The sequence below is a fragment of the Alexandromys fortis genome, unplaced genomic scaffold (assembly GCF_014885135.2).
Source record: "Alexandromys fortis isolate MF-2015 unplaced genomic scaffold, M_Fortis_MF-2015_v1.1 scaffold_33, whole genome shotgun sequence".
NCBI classification, from domain to species: domain Eukaryota; kingdom Metazoa; phylum Chordata; class Mammalia; order Rodentia; family Cricetidae; genus Alexandromys; species Alexandromys fortis.
In genome coordinates this window covers 11,377,312-11,397,259 of record NW_026067917.1, presented here as the reverse complement: position 1 = coordinate 11,397,259, position 19,948 = coordinate 11,377,312, and the positions used below count along the sequence as shown (strand labels likewise).

At 34.8% G+C, this 19,948-nt stretch overlaps 1 protein-coding gene across 1 annotated transcript in view; it reads right to left on the bottom strand.

The window, feature by feature from the left end:
* The window catches only part of Lrp1b (LDL receptor related protein 1B), a 1,445,827-nt gene that overhangs the window by 918,404 nt on the left and 507,475 nt on the right, over positions 1-19,948 (bottom strand). The window contains 1 exon segment of the mRNA XM_050139953.1: positions 17,721-17,849. Within this exon segment, the coding sequence (XP_049995910.1) occupies positions 17,721-17,849 (129 nt within the window).

Genomic DNA, 19,948 nt, shown 5'->3' with positions numbered 1-19,948 from the left:
GAAGGAAAGAGTATTGAATGCTACAAGAGACAAGAAAATATCACATATAAAGGAAATCCATCAGAATAACAGCTGATTTCTCAATGGAAAATTTGAAATCCAGTATGTCCTCTAGAAATGTACCACAAGTCCTACCATACCATGGCTACCAATTTACATTGGTGTACTTAACAAAACTATCTACCCAAATCTTGAGCCTTGCATCCTACTAACTGGGTGGGTGCTCTGGAAACTGGAAGGTTCTATGCATACTACCAAAGGAGAAAGGTAAACTCTAATCCATCTGACTTGCATGTGTGATTTTGTGGTACAAATATTATGGGATGACCTAGCTACTCTCTGATTAGATTTAAGACACATTCCATGAAATCGAACCCATGCCTGACACAGGTCAGATGGCCAAGATTCTAAGGCCAGGCCATAGACTTAGGGAAAATAATTAAATTCCATTTTTCTGGTAAAGAAATGTAATAATAAAATTAGTCTTAACTCCATTTGCCATACCCAAGATGGTTACTCAGTCACCACCAGTAAAGTGTCCTCTCACAGTAGAGGAGAACTAACACAGAAACCCACAATTGGACAATATACAGAGAGTTAGAAACTTTTATACACTCAGTCCTAAATGGTATGTCTTTATCAAACTTCTTTCTTCAGGGTTTTGGGAACTATGTAGGTAATGAAGAGAAGAAAGTTAGCTGCTATGGGAATGGAAGACACCAATGAAAGAGTGCCTTCCATATACAGCAGGATTAATGCACAATGGACTTTGCAGAGACTCTGACCTCATATACATGGCCTGTATGGGTACAAGGCGGAAATCTAGACAGTGTCTCAGCCTTGAGAAGGGGAAGTGGACACAGGCTCACATCCCTAAACAAGAAGCTATCTCAAACTGACATCCATTTGCAAAAAACAACAAAAAAACAAAACAAAACAAAACAAAAAAACAATTAAGTCTCACTGTTGTATTAAGCATAAAAGCAAACTTAATAGTATTTCTGTAATTTTTAAGAAATCTCATATTGCTTTGTTTGAACATTTTGTATTTTGTATTACTGATCTTTGCATTCTGTATTGTTCTCAATTTTTGTGTTTTCATGGTGTGTGTGTGTTGTGTATTACATATGCCTGTTACTTTTTCTTTCATATTTACTTTGTTTTTGCTTGACTTAATTTTCTACTTAGGAAAAAAGAAGGCATAAAGTGGTGAGTTTCTTTTCTAAAAAAGGAAGGGTGACTATGGGAGGTAGAGAGGTGGGAGGAACTAAGAAGACCTGGGGAAGAAGGAAGCAAGGTCAAAATGTAGAGTATGAAAATATATTTTCAATATATAAGAAAAAAGCTTATCTGCCATAGACAATTGAGAAATAAATGCTTTCCATGATATAACGAGTCTAAAAATTATATCCCAACAAATAACAAATCAAACCAAAAGAAAATGCAATACTAATATTTCAGATAGAAGAGAGGAAAAAATTAGCCATGAGACTATTAAAAATAATCAAATAAGGCTATAATTATTGATACACAAATACTACTGAGAACAAAAACAATACTACTAAAAAATTCAGCAACAGCTGTGCAGAAGTGGCACATGCCATTAATCTCAGCACTCAAGAGACAGGAGAACCTCTATGAGTTCAAGGCTAGCCTGGTCTACAAGAGCTAGTTCCAGGACAGACTCCAAAGCTACAGAGACACCTTATCTCAAAATAACAAAAACAAAACAAAACAATACAAAAAGTCACCGCCAACAAAAAATCAACAGCATAATGACTGTAATCAACACATATCTTTTAATAATGCATTTAAATATTCTTGATTCAATTCCCAAATCAAGACTGGTTGAGAGGATCAAGAACCAAAATCTGTCGTCTATAAGAAATATATCTTAGCATTAAAGATAGTTACCACATTAGAATGGAAAGATTAACAAAAGTATTCCAGTCAAAGAAGACCAGGAAGTAAGGAAGCAAGACCACCTACATGATATCATACCTACATGATCCGAAATATTCTCTCACAAAAACTCTACAGGTAGTCAACAATTTTAGCATGTAGTTGGATATTATATCAATTTGAAAATAAAATACCTTTTTGATACAAAATCAGCAAATGCAGAGAAAGAGATCATGGATACCCTCATTTAAAATAGCACCAAGGAAAATAAAGCACCTAGGAATAAAACTAATTAAAGTTCAAGATCTCTACAATAAAAACATAAATTTTCTGAATAATGAGATGTGCATTAGAAAATTGAAAGACATTTCATGATTATGGATTGGTAGTATAAAAGATGACCATTCTGTCGAATATATTTACATGGTCAAGATAATCACAGTCAACATCTCCATCTCATTGTTCACAAGAAAACAAGGTTCTTAAACTCTCATATGGAATCACAAAAGACTCCCGAGTGCGTCCTGAGGAAAAAGAACAAGGCTTGAAAGATGACTAATTAAAAAAGTTAAAAATCTCTACAACAACTTAAAATTTCAAGTCTAAAGGTATGTTAGAAAGTTATAATAATTATATACAAATATATTTACATTCCATATAAATATTGTGTATTAAATAATAATTGCATATATATACATATATATATATGTCAGATGGGCTTTTATTTAGGAAACTAAGAGAAATAAATACAGAATAAGAAAGGAAAAGAGCAAATTAACAATAAGAATGTTTATTTTTGCCATTCTGACAGGTATAAGATGGTATCTTAGAGTTGTCTTGATTTGCATTTCCCTGATTGCTAAGGAAGTTGAGCGCAAGAGGATTCGTATTGGAAAGGAAGAAGTTAAGCTTTCTTTGTTTGCAGATGATATGATAGTATACATAAGCGACCCTAAACGTCCCTTTCTAAGCTCATGGTGTTTTATCACAACACCAGAAAAGTAGCTAGCAGAGACATTGGTACCAGTGTAGTGGCTGCTGATGTGAAGAACCTAATTATGGCTTATTTTTGTTTGTTTGAATGTGGACGACTTTGGGTTATAAAAGCAGGTTCAATGGCATAAGCATCGCATAACGACCCTTTCTAGTAGGAGTCTAGAAGACTATAGTTCTGGGAGAATTGCAGACTGTTCAGGCCTGTTCTCCAGAGAGTTCAGAGGGAAGAACGGTCTTTAAAAGCAATGGTGTTAGAAGTCATTCATGGGATATTTCAGCAACGAAATTGGACGACTTCTGCTCTTATCTTAAGAATCGACCTGAGGCTATATTTTAAATGGTGGGCTATTTTCTTTGGCAGAAGAAATTTTAAGACAGTCTAACAATGACTATGTGGCATGGCTGTTAATAATTTCTCTTTTGGAAGTCTGTAATGAAAACAGCAAGTAGGTCAGAAAGAACTACGAAATGAACAGTTTGGGGAGAAAAGGAGCACTATGAGGCTTAATGTTGCAGTCAAAGCATGTGCTGTAACCAGGGCTGTAATTGTTAAGGAAATTAGTGTCATTAAGGAGAGGCCTCTTGCTCTGCAATGGAAAAAAAGGGAACAGTGCACTCAGGGCAAGACCTCACTTCGATAGCTTCCAACTTGTGAACAAGAGCCTAAGGAATTTTCTGCTTCTTGAAAGCTTCTTATTACAAAAATTACTGTTTATGTGATTTAAGGGAGCCAGGGTCCTGCATTCTGCTTCCTTATTACAGAGAGTCACTCTAGTCAGGCAGTGCGTGGCAGGGGCACTCCTGTGCCAAAGTCCTGAGAAGGCCAGAGGTCTGGAAAGGCCATAGTATGAAGCTGTGGAATAAAATTTGGTTTGCAGAGAAGACTCCAAGATGTTGGACATGCCAGAGTCGTGACCCATCTGCCAAGAATGTGGACGCAACGCACAAGAGAGATCTATGTTGTAGGAAGAAAAGCTAGAGTTGCAGAGATGTCTAAACTCTTTGGTTATGACATCCAACTACAGAATTTGATGTTTGACATGTTGAGTTTTCATCTTGATTGGATCTAATATTTCTTCACTACACTATGATTCTTCTGTTTTGGAAAAGAAATGCATATTCTGTGACTTTATAAGTTGGGGGTATGCTTTTTTTTTATTTTGTAGTAGGATGTCACAATTAAGAGATTTCCTTGATTCTCAAAGGAGACTTTGGATATAAACCTCTTGAGACTGTAAAGTTAGTTCTATGGATACTTGTAAAGTTAAACCAAATATGTTCTGCATTATAACATGTACAAGAATCTGTGGGGCCTGGGGTTAAAATGTTGTGATATAGATTAAAATATTTCCTTTAAGCATGGATGTTTGAACACTTAGTTCTCAAATGATAACACATGTTTGGGAGGGTGTGCAACCTTGCTGGGGAGGACATCAATCACTGTGGAAGAGCTTTGACAACTTAGAATCTCTCTTGCTCTGCTCCCTGCTTGCTGTTGAGTAAATACTTTCTCAGCTTCTTGTCCCCGTGACTTCGGGTTGTTAATATGTTTCTGTTATGAAGAAACTTTTAAAATTCATATGAAGGGCATATTATTTCTTTGAAACTCTAAACACAAATGAATTCTAGTTTCTCTAAGTTATCTCGCTCATGGTATTTTTTTTCCACAGCAACTGAAAATTAACTGACACCCTGAGCAAGGCAGACAATAAACTAATACTGACTATAACTTCTTTGCAGTGGTAAATGCCACAACAATATGCAAACCATGAGTGTAAGAAATAAATGAAAAAGATAGAAATAAAGTACTTGAGAGAAGGAATGGAGTCAGTTGTGAGTTTAATGTTTTAGCCTTAAAAATGAGGTAAAAGAAGGTAACAGTAACAAAGACAGGCAGTCCTGAAAAAAGAGCATCGCTATGGAATAGGCTAAAGGGATCAGTTTTGAACATACAGAATACGAGCCTTTTGATAATTATCTGTATGGAAATATTGACCATACAATTTCATGTTTTGTTCAGTCAAGATTTGAGCACTTGTGATAAAATCTTAGAAATCTCTGAATTCGTGTAATTTTTTAAAGCCAGAAAATAAGGAGTGCTTCAAAATCTAAGCCAAAGCATGAGATGATTTAGGAAGTCAAGAAAATAAAAAAAAAATAAAAACACAGGGAGAGGAAAGAGAAATAATGGCAAGTATTGGCAAAAAGAATAGGTCAGGAAAGTAGCTGGAGGGAAAGTTCCGGGAAGTTTAAATATAATTCCATTAATGTGGTGTCATGCAAACAAGAGAGTAGTCAAAGGAGGCACTGCCTTATAGCTCAAGGACCAATCAATGATTAATGATATAGAAACCACTGGTAATAAATCATGCAAGTTATAATGATATTAAGTTCCAGGGAAATAGGTTCAAGAGAGAAGGGAAGAGTAGAGAATGACTATCCACTTTAGGAGTATATTTCTAATACTGAAAAAGTGAAATGAACAAGGGTTGGGGGAAATCATGGCACTCAAGCAAGTTTCTTCACTTATCTTTAAAGAACTTTCATTGGAAAGATCTAGGACAGATGAAAATACTCGTGCATTCATTGTTGTGCCTAAATCCTAATGTGTTTCTCATGTTTCTTTTCATCAGTTTCTGTGTTTCCAGAATAAGATTAAGGTCTTGAATCTAATTTAAATTGATTTTGTATAGGGGAGAGATATATGTTTTTAATTTTACTTTTCTGAGGGTGAATATCCAGTTTTGCTAACACCTTTAATTGAGAAGTCTGTCTTTTTTTTTCCAACACGAGTTTCTCTCCACCGTTGTCAGACACTTGGTGTCATACCTGTCTGGGTTTATCTTCAGACCTTCTGTTTCATTGGTCTTTCTCTCTGGTTATGTGCCAGTATACTGCTGTCTCTGTGACTGCAGCTCTGTAATTTAGTTGGAGTTCAGGTAATATGCTATTTCTGGTTGTATTCTTACGACTTAGAGTTTCTTTGACCATTTGTGGTCTGCTGGGCTTCCATACAAATTTTGTTTTTTTTTTTTTTTTCCTAGTTCTGTTAAAAATGCCATTAGAATTGTGATAAGATTGCACTGAATGTTTAGACTACTTTTGGATATTTAGACATTTTCACATTCTTAGTTTTGCTAAACAAAGAACATATAAAGTTTCTTACCATTTTGTTTTCTCAAGTATTTTGTAACTGTCATATACTAGAGCTGCTATAAAGAAAGAATAATATTTATCCACTGTTGGTAGAATTATAAAATAGAACAGCTACTGTGGAAATCAGGGTGGTTGACTGCCTCTCAGATACTAAAAGAACACATGGCCCAGTTATATCACTTCTAAATAAATTTCCAAAGACCTCCTAATCCTATGAGAGATACTTACGCAGATGTATTTATTACTATTATTTTCACAACAGCAAGAAAATGGAATCAACCTATATATTCAAAAACAATGAATTGCTAATAAAAATGTGGTATGTATATACTCAATTGAATCTTACTGAGCCATAAAGAAAATTGTTATGGTGAAATATGCAGGAGAATAGATAGAATTGGAAAATATATTCAGCAGGATGCTAAGTGACAGATGGAAATTAGTAGCTGTCTTAGTCAGGATTTCTATTGCTGTGATGAAACACTATGACCAAAAAGCAAGTTGGGAAGGGAAGGATGTTTTGGCTTACATGTCCATATCACTATTCATTGCTGAAGGCAGTGAGAACAGGGCAGGAACCTGGAGGCAGGAGCCTCAGCAGAGGTTATACAGGAGTGTTGCTTGCTAGCTTGCTCCCCATGGCTTCTTCAGTGTTTTTTTTTTTTTTTTCCTTATATAACCCAGGAACACCAGCCCATGAGTGGCACCAACCACAATGGTCTGTGCCCTCCCACATCAATCAATAATAAAGAAAATACCCTACAAGTCGGCCTATAGCCGAATTTTAGACATTTTCTCTATTGAAACGGAGAAATAGAGGCTCCTATCTCTTCAAGTGACCCTAGCTTGTGTCAGGTTGACACAAAACCAGTCAGTACATTAGCCTGGAAGGCCATTGAGGATGAAACCCGCCTTGGACAGATTTGAATTGCATTTCCCAATTCTCTGATAACACTAAAAAATAATAATGAACATTATAACTTCCCTCTTATCCCTGCTGAGGAAAATAATAGGGTTTGATTTCTACTTCAGTTCCTTGGTAGAGATATGACATTCTGATCTGTTCCAAACAGTGGGACATTACATATTACTGTCTATTTTAAATATTAGTCCAGATGGCACTGTCATTCACCTAGCCAGGCGACTACTCCACAGGGAATCTGATTCACCTGAATATGTGGTGAGAAGATAATTATTCGTATACTTATCCCCTTAATGAGATAATGTGTTCATCCTGCCAAGAGGCCACTCCATTGATGCAAACATAATTTTTGCCATAGAAGACAGCTCAGTTGGCCAGCTTATCAAGTTACTCTGCTCTGTGTAACCTTTCCTTTTCATTCTCTCTTTCTATTTCTTTCTTTTCTATTCTTTTTGAACACATGCCAAAAGCCCAAGCATGTATTTCCCAATATGCAATGTTTCACTTCCTCTGAAGCCAGCTTCCCCTGTTACCACATGGCTCTTTGTGGAAATCTACTTCTGAACATATCAAGTTTAATGGCGCTCTCTCTTACTTTTTTCCTTTTCTCTTTCACTAAGTTGTTGCTGAGATTTCCTTGCCCCATTGTTTTTACTTTAGTCTTTAATGAAACTATCTTTGAGCTCCCTTCTAAGTCTGCTGCTAAATTATTTTATCAATGGGATGAAGGATCCAAAATACTAACCTGAATTTCTCCAGAAGCAGTAACTCAAGATCAGAAAGACAAAGAACACGTGTTCTCTGTCAAACGTGAGTCCTGGTCACTAAGTGATGCAAATGCACAACTACGTGGCAGCAGTGTCGGCAAGGATCAGACAGGTAGGATGAGATCCAGGGCTGGAAGGATGACTTAATGGAGGGCAGTGGACATGAACAAACAATAACATAGAAGGATGTGCTGAAACTGAAAGAGTAAGGCAGAAAAAGAGGGGAGCAGGAGTAGCCAGGAATAAGCACAGCAAAATATATTTGAAAATAACATAAAGAAATCTGTGATTTTGTAAACAAATAAGAGTAATATTAAAAATCAAACAAGAAAATATTAGTGCTTTCACAAATAGCTACAAATGGTTAATCTCTAAATATTTTAGAGGATGAATGTTGAAGCCTTCACTAATAGGAAAAATGGCAGTTCATTCTTCCAACAGGAAGAAAGTAACTTATATGTTCAGGGTTTACACAGAGTCTTATATTAATGGACTTCAGCTGAGAAGGCTCTATTTTAATCACTTGTACTTTCTCAAGGATATGTAAAATAAGATCACCTAAGAGTGAAGAGGAGGAAGGTGTTACAAGGAACTCATTATCTAAAAGAGAGAAAAAGGACAGGTCATTTAAATGATTTCAGAGTTTCACACAGGGACTCCTATTGATACAATCATACCCTGCAGTTAAGACCACAGTTTTATACATTACTATTATGGAGACAGATTATGTACTGTAAGTATTCAATGGTGTACCAAACAAGCTTATAAATAAATTTTTTTAAATATGTCTTATGTAGCTTAACAGTATACCTTTCTGAAGATTAGAAGAGCATTTAAGGGCAACTTAGCTAACAGCTTGTCCAGGTTTCTATTTTGGAGAAGACACCATCAAAATCCAGGCAATGTTGGTCCTATTGCGAAGAAGAAAAGCTTCCGTGCATTTAGAAGTGAAATCAATGCAACAGATTTTCTCCTTTAAAAACGAAAAGACTGTAAGGCAGCATGACTAGAGAGAATACCAGGATATTAATCATCCCAGCCCAGGATGGCACAGGGAGAGAAGTGCCAAAGGGGTATTCTTTAACTCCTATTATTACTCTAGACTTTTTTTTTTATCAAATTCTGTTGATTGCAATTGATACAAGCTATGCCTTGAAGGCTTTCTAAAGAAAAATTATTGTTCTTATATAAAAGACAAAGTTATTCTACTTTTCAAGCTTTAAGATTTTTTATCCTCCTCAGGATTTAAGTAATTATATAGTTTTACTATTCTTCAAAAATAAAAAAAAATATGTACTATGTATATTTTAGTTTCATTTATTTAACAAACAATTTGTCTTTTCTCCTCAATTTTCAATGTTTTTTTAAAAATTAACACAATGTATTTTGACTATATCCAGTCCCTTACCCAAACTCCTCCATAAAGCATCCCCTTTGCCTACCCACCAAATTCAGTGTGCTGTGTTTTCCAAGCCCATAATGTACAATTTGCACTGCCCTTATCCTCCTGTATGTTGTCTATCTACTGGAGAATGGTTGTCATAGCAGAGGCCAAACCCTTAGGGAACTCTGTTGTCCCCTCTCTCAGAAGCTATAACTTTTCAACTAGTTCTTCATCTTGGGATACGACTTCATGTTCATTTCTCTTCTCACAAATAACTTTTCAATCTAGCTTAAACTTGTATAGGTTTTCTGCATGCTGCCAAATTGCTATGAGTTCCTACGTGCAACTTTATTCTTGTGTCCTGAAACACTGTTTCCTATAGTCATCTACTGCCCTTGTGTCTTAAGACCTTTCTGCCTCCTCTTCTGCAATGATCCCTGAGCCTAAGAAGCAGGAATGTGTGATACAGATAAACTGTTTAATACTGAGCTTTTCACAGTTTCTTATTCTCTATATCTTGGCCAGTTGTGGGTGGGTCTCTGTGATATTTTCCATGTGCTGCAAATAGAAGAATTTTTGAGGAGGGTTGAGATAAAAGTATTCTATACATATAAGACCCTAAATATTTCACCGGAATACCTTAGAGCTGATGAATATATTCATCTATGTTGTAGCATGTAAAATTAAATCAAAATCAGTAGCCTTCCTATACATTCAATATACTAATAAAAGACTTTGTGAAAAAGAAATCAAAGAAACTATCATTCACAATGACATCAAAATTATACACTATATTAAACATAACCAAGGAAATTAAAGATTTGTACAATAAAAATTTTAATACTCTGAAGAAAGAAATGGAAGAAGATAACTAGAAAACAGAAAGATATCAGATGCTCATTGACTGGAAGTACTAATATAGCAAAAATGGTCATTTATCAAAGCAATTTACAGATTCAAGGAAATCCTGTCAAAGTTCAAAGATAATTTCTCACAGAAATTGAAATCTAGAATAATAAAACAATTGCAAGAAGTGTCACTATACCTGATTTCAAGTTATATGGTTGAGGCATGGTAATAAAAATAGCGTGGTACAGGTATAAAATCACATTGATAAATGGAATAGATCACTCACTTATAAGGTCATACATGGACAGTCAGCTGATTTTTAAAATTGTTTATTTCTATTTTTGTGTGTGCCTTCGTATACATATGGGCACCACATAAATGGCAAGAGGGATAGAATGGTATCAGGTCCTCTGTAACTGCAATTAGAAGGCCTTTAGTTACCACATGGTTTCTGGGAAACAAAACTGCATTTCCCAGATTTCTGCAAATGCAACAGCTTATCTTAAATGAGAAGCTTGTCTCCAATCTCAAAAAGAAACAAAAACAGTAGCTAAAACAAAAACAAATGAATAAAGCAAACCAACTAAAGGGAAACAAAGCAAAACAAAAACCCAACTGACTGTTGACTAAGAGGCTATCAAAAGACATTGGAGGAAGATACCATCTTCCATAAATATTGCTAGTCCAACTGGATGGCAGCATGTAGAAGAACAAGATTATATTTCTATCTCTCACTCAGCACAAAACTCTACCCTAAATGGATCAAGTACCTGACAAAGATTTGGTACTCTGAATTTGATAGAGGACAAAGTAGAGAATGTGCTTGAACTCATTGGCAGAGGCAATGACTTTCTGAACAAGACTCCAGTAACGCAAGCATTTATATCAACAACTAATAAATGAAGCTTTGGGAAACTGAAAATCTTCTGTACAACCAAGGACACCACCATTCAAGTGAAAAGGCAACCTACATCGTGGGAAGAAATTCTTTACCAGATATAGTCCTGATAGAAAATAATTAGAGTATACAAAGAATTAAAACAAAAACAGCAAGAACCAAAGCAAAAAAAAAAAATTAATGGGATATAGAATTAAACTGAGTTCTCAAAAAACAAACAAACAAACAACAACAAAAGCCCAAATAGCTAGGAAGAAATTAAGACTGTTTCATCTTTAACACAAATAAATTCAAATTAAAACTACTTTGACATATCATTCTTCCATTCATAGTCATAATTGCTAGGATCAAAAGAGCTAATGAGGACAAATTATTGGAAGGATGCAGGAAAAACAGATGATTTATTTGCTCCTGTTATGAGTGTAAACTGGTATAGTCACTGTTGAAATCAGTGTGACTTTTCCTCAAAACTCTGGAAATAGATCTACCATTTGATAGAGTCATATTATACAATAGGTGTTTACCCAAAGGGTTCTATATCCTACTATAGAGATACCCGCTAATCCATGTTCCTTGCCACTCTATAAACGATACTTTTCCATTTTCGCCATAGTTTTCCATTTCCTAAATGGAAACAACCTAGATGCCCATCAACTAATGAATAAACAATGAAAATGAGTTACTTTTACATAATAAAGTGGTATCCAGCTGCTGGAAATTTTTCATTTAAAATTTATAGCATTCTCAGGAAAATGAATGAAACTAGAAACCATTTCTCGAAGGTGAGCTATTCAAAAAATAAAAAGCTGAGGTTGCATGCTCTCTTTAATTTATGAATATTAGTTTTGAGTCTTCAGACACGTGTGCTTCCTTTAGAAGATTTACAGAGAACAGGAAATTAGAAAAAGGCCACCAGGGTTTTTCTAGTGAAAAGAAATTGATACAATGTTATAAATGGGGATGGGAAATAATGGAATAGAAAATATTTAATGGGGGATGGGTGAGCAGGAAGGAGGAGAAGATATGGAGACTTATAACCAGCACTAAAGATATCTTGAAAACAGTCATATGGAAGCCTAGTATTGTAAAAGTGTCCTGAAATGTATATATGCACACATATTAAAAACAATTTAAAATAATTTGCTCTATAATGAGGCAGTAATATCACTACTGGACACCACATGCAAGCAATTAAATTCCCAATGCCAGGAATGATGTACCTCTTCTGGCATTCTTCTGGAGTTGTTGGAAAGCTACAACCTATGTACCGTAAACATTAGTGCTAATTGTCAGTGCTTATAATCACCCCTATTGCTGAAGATAACACATACTCAATTCAAAGAACATGGAGAAATCAAAAATGTACTGATCTGAAAGTACAGTTTCTTTTAGCTATCTTTCAGATTGCTGGAATATGCTGTATATGTTACTGTAAGGGAAATGCAATTATCAGGCTTACCCAGCCATGAACACCATAAGTCACAATAATAACTATTCTTTGAAGACATGCCCAGTAGGACAGTGGTGGTACAAACATCATGGGAGGAACCAATTACTTTGATAAGGTTTATGTAAGACTCCATGAGTTGAAGCCCAATATAGTGGCCAAGAACCCTTGCCTTGAAAAGTTCCTAGGTGCTAGGGGTGGGCCTACTCACATTACTATGCTAAATGGGCATAATATTAATCTTATTCCTAATGCCTCATCATTATACCTATAACTAAATCATTTATCTCTCAACTTGTCATTGCTATGAGCCTAAATGTTTCAATTTTTATCATCATTCATTAAATTTATCCAATATTTTAAAAAGACACCCCTAGAAAAGGGTGTAAGTTAGTGATGTTCTAATTTGAAGATTTAGGTAGTGATTCAATAGCTATTCTACAAAAAAAAAAAAAAAAACATTTGAAGAATATAAAGTTGTGCCTAGCATACTATTGACTAAAAGGCAAATTTTATAATTCATATCTGTAGCTTAAGAATGTTTTATTTTGTCATATCAGAAAAAGGTTGCAGATAAACTTCAGAAAGAGAGAATTTCAAAAGCTAAAGAAGGATATGGTTTTTGTCATGGATAATACTTTCCTAAACTATGAGTAAATCAAAGATATGATAACACATAAGATTCCTTGATTGTGTTATCCCTTATTCATTTTGTAACCTTGTTGCTGGTTATAAATATAGACATGTTAAGAAACTTACTAGACTATGAAGATGACTATGCTTTCCAGGCAAAAGCAAAATCAGAAAAAGGAAGCCATGAAAATATTTTATATTTGTGATATTCCACTCTTGAACAGTTTTTAGATAGAAAAGATCCCTATTGTATAATTTGGGAAATGGAAATGACACTGGAAAATTTTATCCCATGGAATTTAATTTGCAAAGCTGCAAGTGGACAGACAACAAATATAACAGAAATAATTCCTTATGATGAATATTTTTTAAGGCTAGGCTATCTGCTCAAAATTTCAGACTTTTGGACAATTCTAGAATTGCCATAGGTTAGAGCTTCTGGCAATACAGCCTGGTTGTTTGGAAGAGAGTTCATTTTACTGTGACTGTCCTTAGTTCACATACAGCCCTCATACCAATTCAGGCATTTTGGAAAGGGAGACCTTCGAGGGGATGACACATACAAGGGACCTAAATCAGAGCTGCCCAACCCACTCTGGGGTGAGTTTCATCTCCAAATTATTCTTGCCCAAAAACAATACTTCAAACTGGCAAAAAAAAATCTTACTTTCTTTGCAATTACATCCAGGATTTTGCTTCTCCTTTTCTTTAGCCTCAGCACCTCCTATATCTTTATCTTAGTTCCCAGAAGTTTCTAAAGAACATGTGCCACGTGTATAATTTTTCTAAGCACTGAGCTATTTTTCTGCTGCTATTTGCTATATGTTTACAATGTCATCTACCTATGTGTGCCACATAAAGAACAACAAAGCAAACTACTGTACTGTGCTAGTCGACTAGGATGGTTCTTAGCTAAGGACACTTCATATCTCATCTTGTCACTAAATGCCATCACACTTACAGGTCAGTGGAAGGACTCTTATAAAGAGCAAAATTTCTGATATAACTTTAATCTGGTTTACTGATCTTTCACAAGAAGCTGTTCTGAGCTATACAACATTCTGAGGCATTCGTCTCATAAGGAAGCATTTAATGTGAGGTGAATTTTAAAAAGAAAACATAGAAGGATGCCTTACTAACTGAACTGCAAACAACATTGGGAGAGAGACAATCCTCTGCTATACTGGAGCCCACCTGCTGAATAAGAAGCAAAAGCAGCTCTGACTTCCATGGTGGTTGATTCTTCAACTGCAAAGACCTTAGTACTGCATTAGTACTTAACTGTATGTTAAGATACTTCCATGATTTTAATTTAGGACTTGGGACGTTAAAGTTTTAATTTTGTTCTTGCTTTTTTCTTCCCTGTCATGGTGATGAAAATAGCAAGGAACATAGGGGTGTTGTTGTTACAGCTCTATTTAGTGATGCACTGAATTGCATTATACCAGTATAAGACTTGAAATACCTACCAGTGTTTTCACTTATTCAGGATATTTTTCGACCCTAAATCAGTGAGCAACAAATAAAAGATCCGTGCTTACATTTTCAGCTCTGAAAACATACAGGCAGGTAGCATTATACAGACTGAGCAGTTGGTAGTTATATATTTTGGCATACACATACTCACACAAAACAAAAACAACAACAATTGATGAAAAAATAGACCATGAATATGAAAAGATTCAAGAGAGGGAATGTGGTAGTGTTCAGAGAGAGGAAAGATAAGTGGGAAATGATAAAATACAGTTATAATCTTGAAAAACAAACGAAAGCTACAAAAGAATCCTTAAGGAAAAGCAATGGGTCCACATCTCTGAAGGTTTTAGCTGCTCCACTCACTAAGTGAGAAATACTCTCCCACTCTTTCATGGTGATGAGCACAAAATCAATTCAAGGTCCTTTGTGTCACCAACGCTTGAGTACAAGCACTGGAATTTCACTGGCTCATGAGATCTGCTTAGGACATACAACAAACAGACCAACAAGCCAAAATTTATCAAGAATAAAACTGTCAAGAGCTTGTAAGGTAAACACCTTTCTCCATTACTGGAACTATTACTTTAAATTCCAAGTTTGATTAGACACAGACTAAGATATTTTTATAACAAAGTCAACTTAAATAAATTAACTAGAAGATACATCCAATAAAGAAAATTTTATCATTATCAGAATTCTGCTTTCAAAACAAAATGTTTGAGTATTCAGGAAGTTTCAGTGGTAGCTATAACGAGTGATTTGAACTTAATATTTGATTAGACAGTTAGTAGCTTTTCCTATAAATCCCATTGCAGTCATAGACTGTACTTCATCTCATTTCCTTTAATTGAGTCTCCTCCTAGAGTTCAGGATTACCCCAGTATTCATGCCTGATGTAACTTTCCTGACTTTCTTTTACAAAATATTTCTTTTGAGTTAGGTAGTGTAAAGTACCAATTATGATCACAAGCAGATTACCTATGAAGGTTTCCAATTTAGAAATGTTTGATTGACAGAGTATGAAATGTATGGGGGAACTCCTCAGTTTCACATATTAAGAACTAAAGCTTCTTGCTTAATATTGTGCCCTTTCCTCTTGACCACAAACCCGACAATAGCCTTCTTTCCGTCAATAATGCTTCATAAAGTGGTTCTTGAGGCTTATAAATTTTACTTATGTTCGGGCATATTACTAGATAGATGAAAAAACAAGCAACTGAAGTAATTTGTTTAATATTATTGATTGTCAGATTGAAAATCAGACCCCATAGTCTTATTTAGGAGCGAACAGTTAGACGGCAACAACAATGATTCATTTTGAAACTTCAGCCCCTTTGTAATCAGCTTTCAAGACAGTTTGCTATCAGTTGCTATGAAAAGCCCCTGCCCCAAGGATCTTTCTGTAGAATCTTCCTCCTCAGTCTGGTTTTAGCTAACTTCTCCATAATTAGGGCTTTATAGTTGTATATTTCCAGAATCTCTGGAAAGTTTTGCATATATATAGTGATATATAAAGGAAAAATATATGTGTAACCAAAACCAACTATTTTCTCTGGTTCATTTGCTGTATATGTGAGAAAACGGAAGCAGACTGATGGTTTTCTTCCTGAGTTGTGCAAATGCATGGAATCAAATATTCATGTGACCTTCAAAAGCAGTTGTTCTTTGTTATAGACTTAGGCCCTTGTTATCAACAACTCATTTTCCTTAAGCTTTAAGCCACAATATCACCATGGCAACTGTTTGTTTTTCGAACTCTGTAGGCAGACACTGTCTTCAAGCTAAGGGCATGGAGGTGATTTGTATATTCCATCATCAATTCGGGAGTCATCACCTTTTCTTGAAACAGTGTGACATTACCGTGCGCCATCTCTCTCTAGTCATATCCTATTACTGTCAGATAAACTCCTTCTGTAGGAAGAGAAGCAGTGTTCTCTTGAGTCAGGCTTATGACATTTCATTCTCCATGAGTGTCTGAGGCAATATTGTCTGACTCAATAGAAACAGTGGAGAATCAGCTTTCTTCAGGACATCAACATTTTGACTGATAACTCTTCGTGAAAGGGAAATTGGAAACATAGAACACGGCTTAATGTTTTTAAAGGTCTGAATCCCACACCCAAGCAATTGTGGTCTTGTACATAAAGTTTCTAATTGACAGAGACAAATGAAGAATTGAAGAAGTTTCTCTTTATGATTTTAGGTGCAAATATTTTTTTTCTAAATAGTTTACATGCTGTACCAAGAAAATGATCAAACAAGTTATGAGATCTATAAAAGAAACTCAGAACAACAATTTTTCAAGTTTCACTCAGTTTAGGTTTGTAAAAAAGATATACTTCTTCTTGTGGAGTGACCTTTTATTTGTATTTTAATAAGTAAAACTTGTCTAAAGGTCAAAGAGCAAAACAACCACACTGGTCAGCCTTACATACCAGACAGTGATAACACACACCTTTAAACACAGTAGCCACACTAGTTTGCATAGAAACCAGTCAGTGGATGCATTAAATCCCAGTGGTGCCCACCTTTAATCCCAGCCCTAAAGAGGAATATAAGATGGGAGGAGACAGTTCACACTGTCATTGTCATTCTGAGATTCCTGGATGCAGGATCACCATTTTCAGACTTAGGTCTAGGTAAGAGTCAGTGGCTGGCTGTATTGTTTTCCTGACCTTTAAGTTGAACCTCAATTTCTTTCTCTCTTTATTAACCGTGCTTCGTTCTTGTAACTAAGTTCTTGCTAACAGGCGTAAGAGAGTAATCTCAGTACAGTAGAAGAAAGAAAACAGAATTTCTGAGAGAGTCAACTGAAGAGATGGAAGCAAAGACAGGGACAGAAACAGAATTGGAAAAGTAAATAATAAATTAGATAGTTAGATGCTCATACTCTATTAATTAGATCACATTTTATTCTCAAGATCGGAAGAAGTTATTGCCAAACTTTAAGTAAAAGAGTAAACTGAACTGGGTTGTAGCAGATCACCCTAGTATATGGAATAGAAGCTTCAGGCTCAAAGCAGAAGTCCACAGAATCAACCTATATTAGAGAGTCCGGTAAAATGATTGGTAATTAAAATCCATTAATCCACCTATTTTCTAATTAGACATTTCTCCAGTTGAATGGGTTGTCTAAGAGTATCAATTATCAAAAGGATTGCTCTGAGTCTCTAGGCACGTATCAGTGAGTTCACAGGAGCAGAAGCTGCCCCACATGACTGCTCCTCATTGCAAAAGAAAGAACTGTAAACAGAGAAGGAGAATCTGGAAGAAGCAAGATTATAACTTACCATGTTTCACCTTGCAAGTTCTGTTGTCTGACTGCATTAGATAGCCTTCCACACAACTACAAGCATAGGCTCCGTATGTATTCACGCAGGTCTGGCTGCAAATACCGTAAATGCTACATTCATCGTGATCTGAAAGAAATATTAAGGTCATTTCTAAGCAACTTTATATTTGGAGATTTCAATGTTTTCTTGAAGAAAATATTTACTTTCAAAGAAACTATTGTTTTAAAAGTTGAACTAATTCTAATAAACAGTTTAAAATAATTTCACTTAAAAGTCAAGTTCATTGCTGTTTTTATATTTACAAAGTAGAAAGATCATATTTAGTATTAGTTACTTGTTATAAAAAGGTAATGACTTTGTGGTGGTCATGCTAGCTAGACAAACATGATTGTCTTTATAATGTCAAAAGCACTATAATATATATTTGTTGAATTATTCCAGTATGTATAGGAATGGCCTTTTCATTCTTTTATCTAACAATTAATCTGGTAGAATGCTTCTAATCTACTGATTAAATGTGATTTTTGAGTCAAACCTTGAAAACACAATTCACTATTTTGAAAAGAGAAATTATCAGACACTTACTGAAACTAAAACTGTTATCATTTTTAAACATTTCATTTTGTTATTGTGTATATAACTTAGTAGAGCCACTTCTCTCCCATGCTTATTTTCATGAGCTTCTGGGGTCCAACTCAGGTTTGTTCAACACATACATTTATGTGTTGAGAATCAAGCTGGACTTCCTGAATTTTCTCTTAATTAGATTTGCATAATCATCTATAGTCCTCCATCTACTTTTATTGTTCCAATTGATACCTGCCTTTATCAGAAAAAAAAAAAAAGCTTTCTTTCTCCAGTAGAGTCTGACTAGATATAGAATTCACTGGATATGGGAACCACACTTAAAGAAAACTTGAGAACAGGCCCTGTGCCCAATAGTATAAGGTCAATACAAGAGAAACTCAGTGGTATTTTTGGACATTTTAAAATTTGTTATAAATAAATAAACAAATATATAAAATTGTTTTTTTCCTTTCTTACAGATCTCTTTCTTACATAGTATGGTTTCTGATTTTGTTGGAATGGGTTTGTGTCATGTCTGTATATATTTCTTTTGCATTTTAATTGGTTCTTTGCTTCCCCTGTTGTGTGTTTGTTTGTTTTATCCATTTTAAAACATTTTTTTCTATTGTATTATTTTCAGATGGTTGCTTGTTTTGTAATGAGAGAGAAGGAAAAGGAGAGGGTTTGTGTGGCTTGGAAAGTGTAGAGAATCTTAGAGGAGCTCACATAGAAAAAAACATAATCAAAATGTATTGTAAGAAAAAACCTTTTTTCAATTAAAAAAAGAAAATTTCTAATAAACTAAGTTTAAACAATATTAGGATTTCCTTAGTCAATAAAACGTATATTACAGTTAGACTTAGAGGCTTCTATAAGGCATTGAGATGACACTGAATTTTGATCTGAAGGAGTCAAGTGATGTAAGTGTGTATAAGGGGAAAGGCAATTTATAGTTCCGATAATGAATTAATTTGTATGCTAATCTAGAGGGCTGTATATATTATATACAACATCTGGAAGATATTAATTAGAAAGGAGCCAAGCAATGATCTTTGTTTTCTAATTCTAAATGATTTTAGGCTAAACATGGACTGATTAGTGTGGAAAAAAATAAACTAGAAAACTGAGTATTAATCTCAGAAATATGAAAAAATATAAATATGTGTATGTGTGTATGTGTATGGACATTTGTCAGAGGGTCTCATGAAGTCTAGGATAGCTTTAGAATTCCTATGAAGTCTTGTCATAAATTCCTATTTCTCCTGGTAATTCCTCACCTAGTTAATTTTAAATTCATTATATTTTGAAGTCAGCGGCAGTAATAATAGAGAAAAGAAAATAGAAAACAAACTTTAATAAATGGGCTAAATAACATCTGAAAGCTAAATAATAAAAGTGAACAGTCATCCAATATTGACAAAAAAGAATATAAGAAGTATGGGTTTAAATAGAGGGAGATCATGAGCTTTATTTGTGTATTATGCCAACTTTCAGTTGTCTATAGAGTATTTTTTGGGTAATGAACAAAAAGCAATGGAAAATATAGGCTTGATGAGAAAGAGAGAGAGGTATCTGACCTATGCTTGGAAGTTAGGAGAGTATGAAGCTAGACATTAAAAGAAAAGATAAAGTTGATTATTTCCTACAGTGAAAGGAAT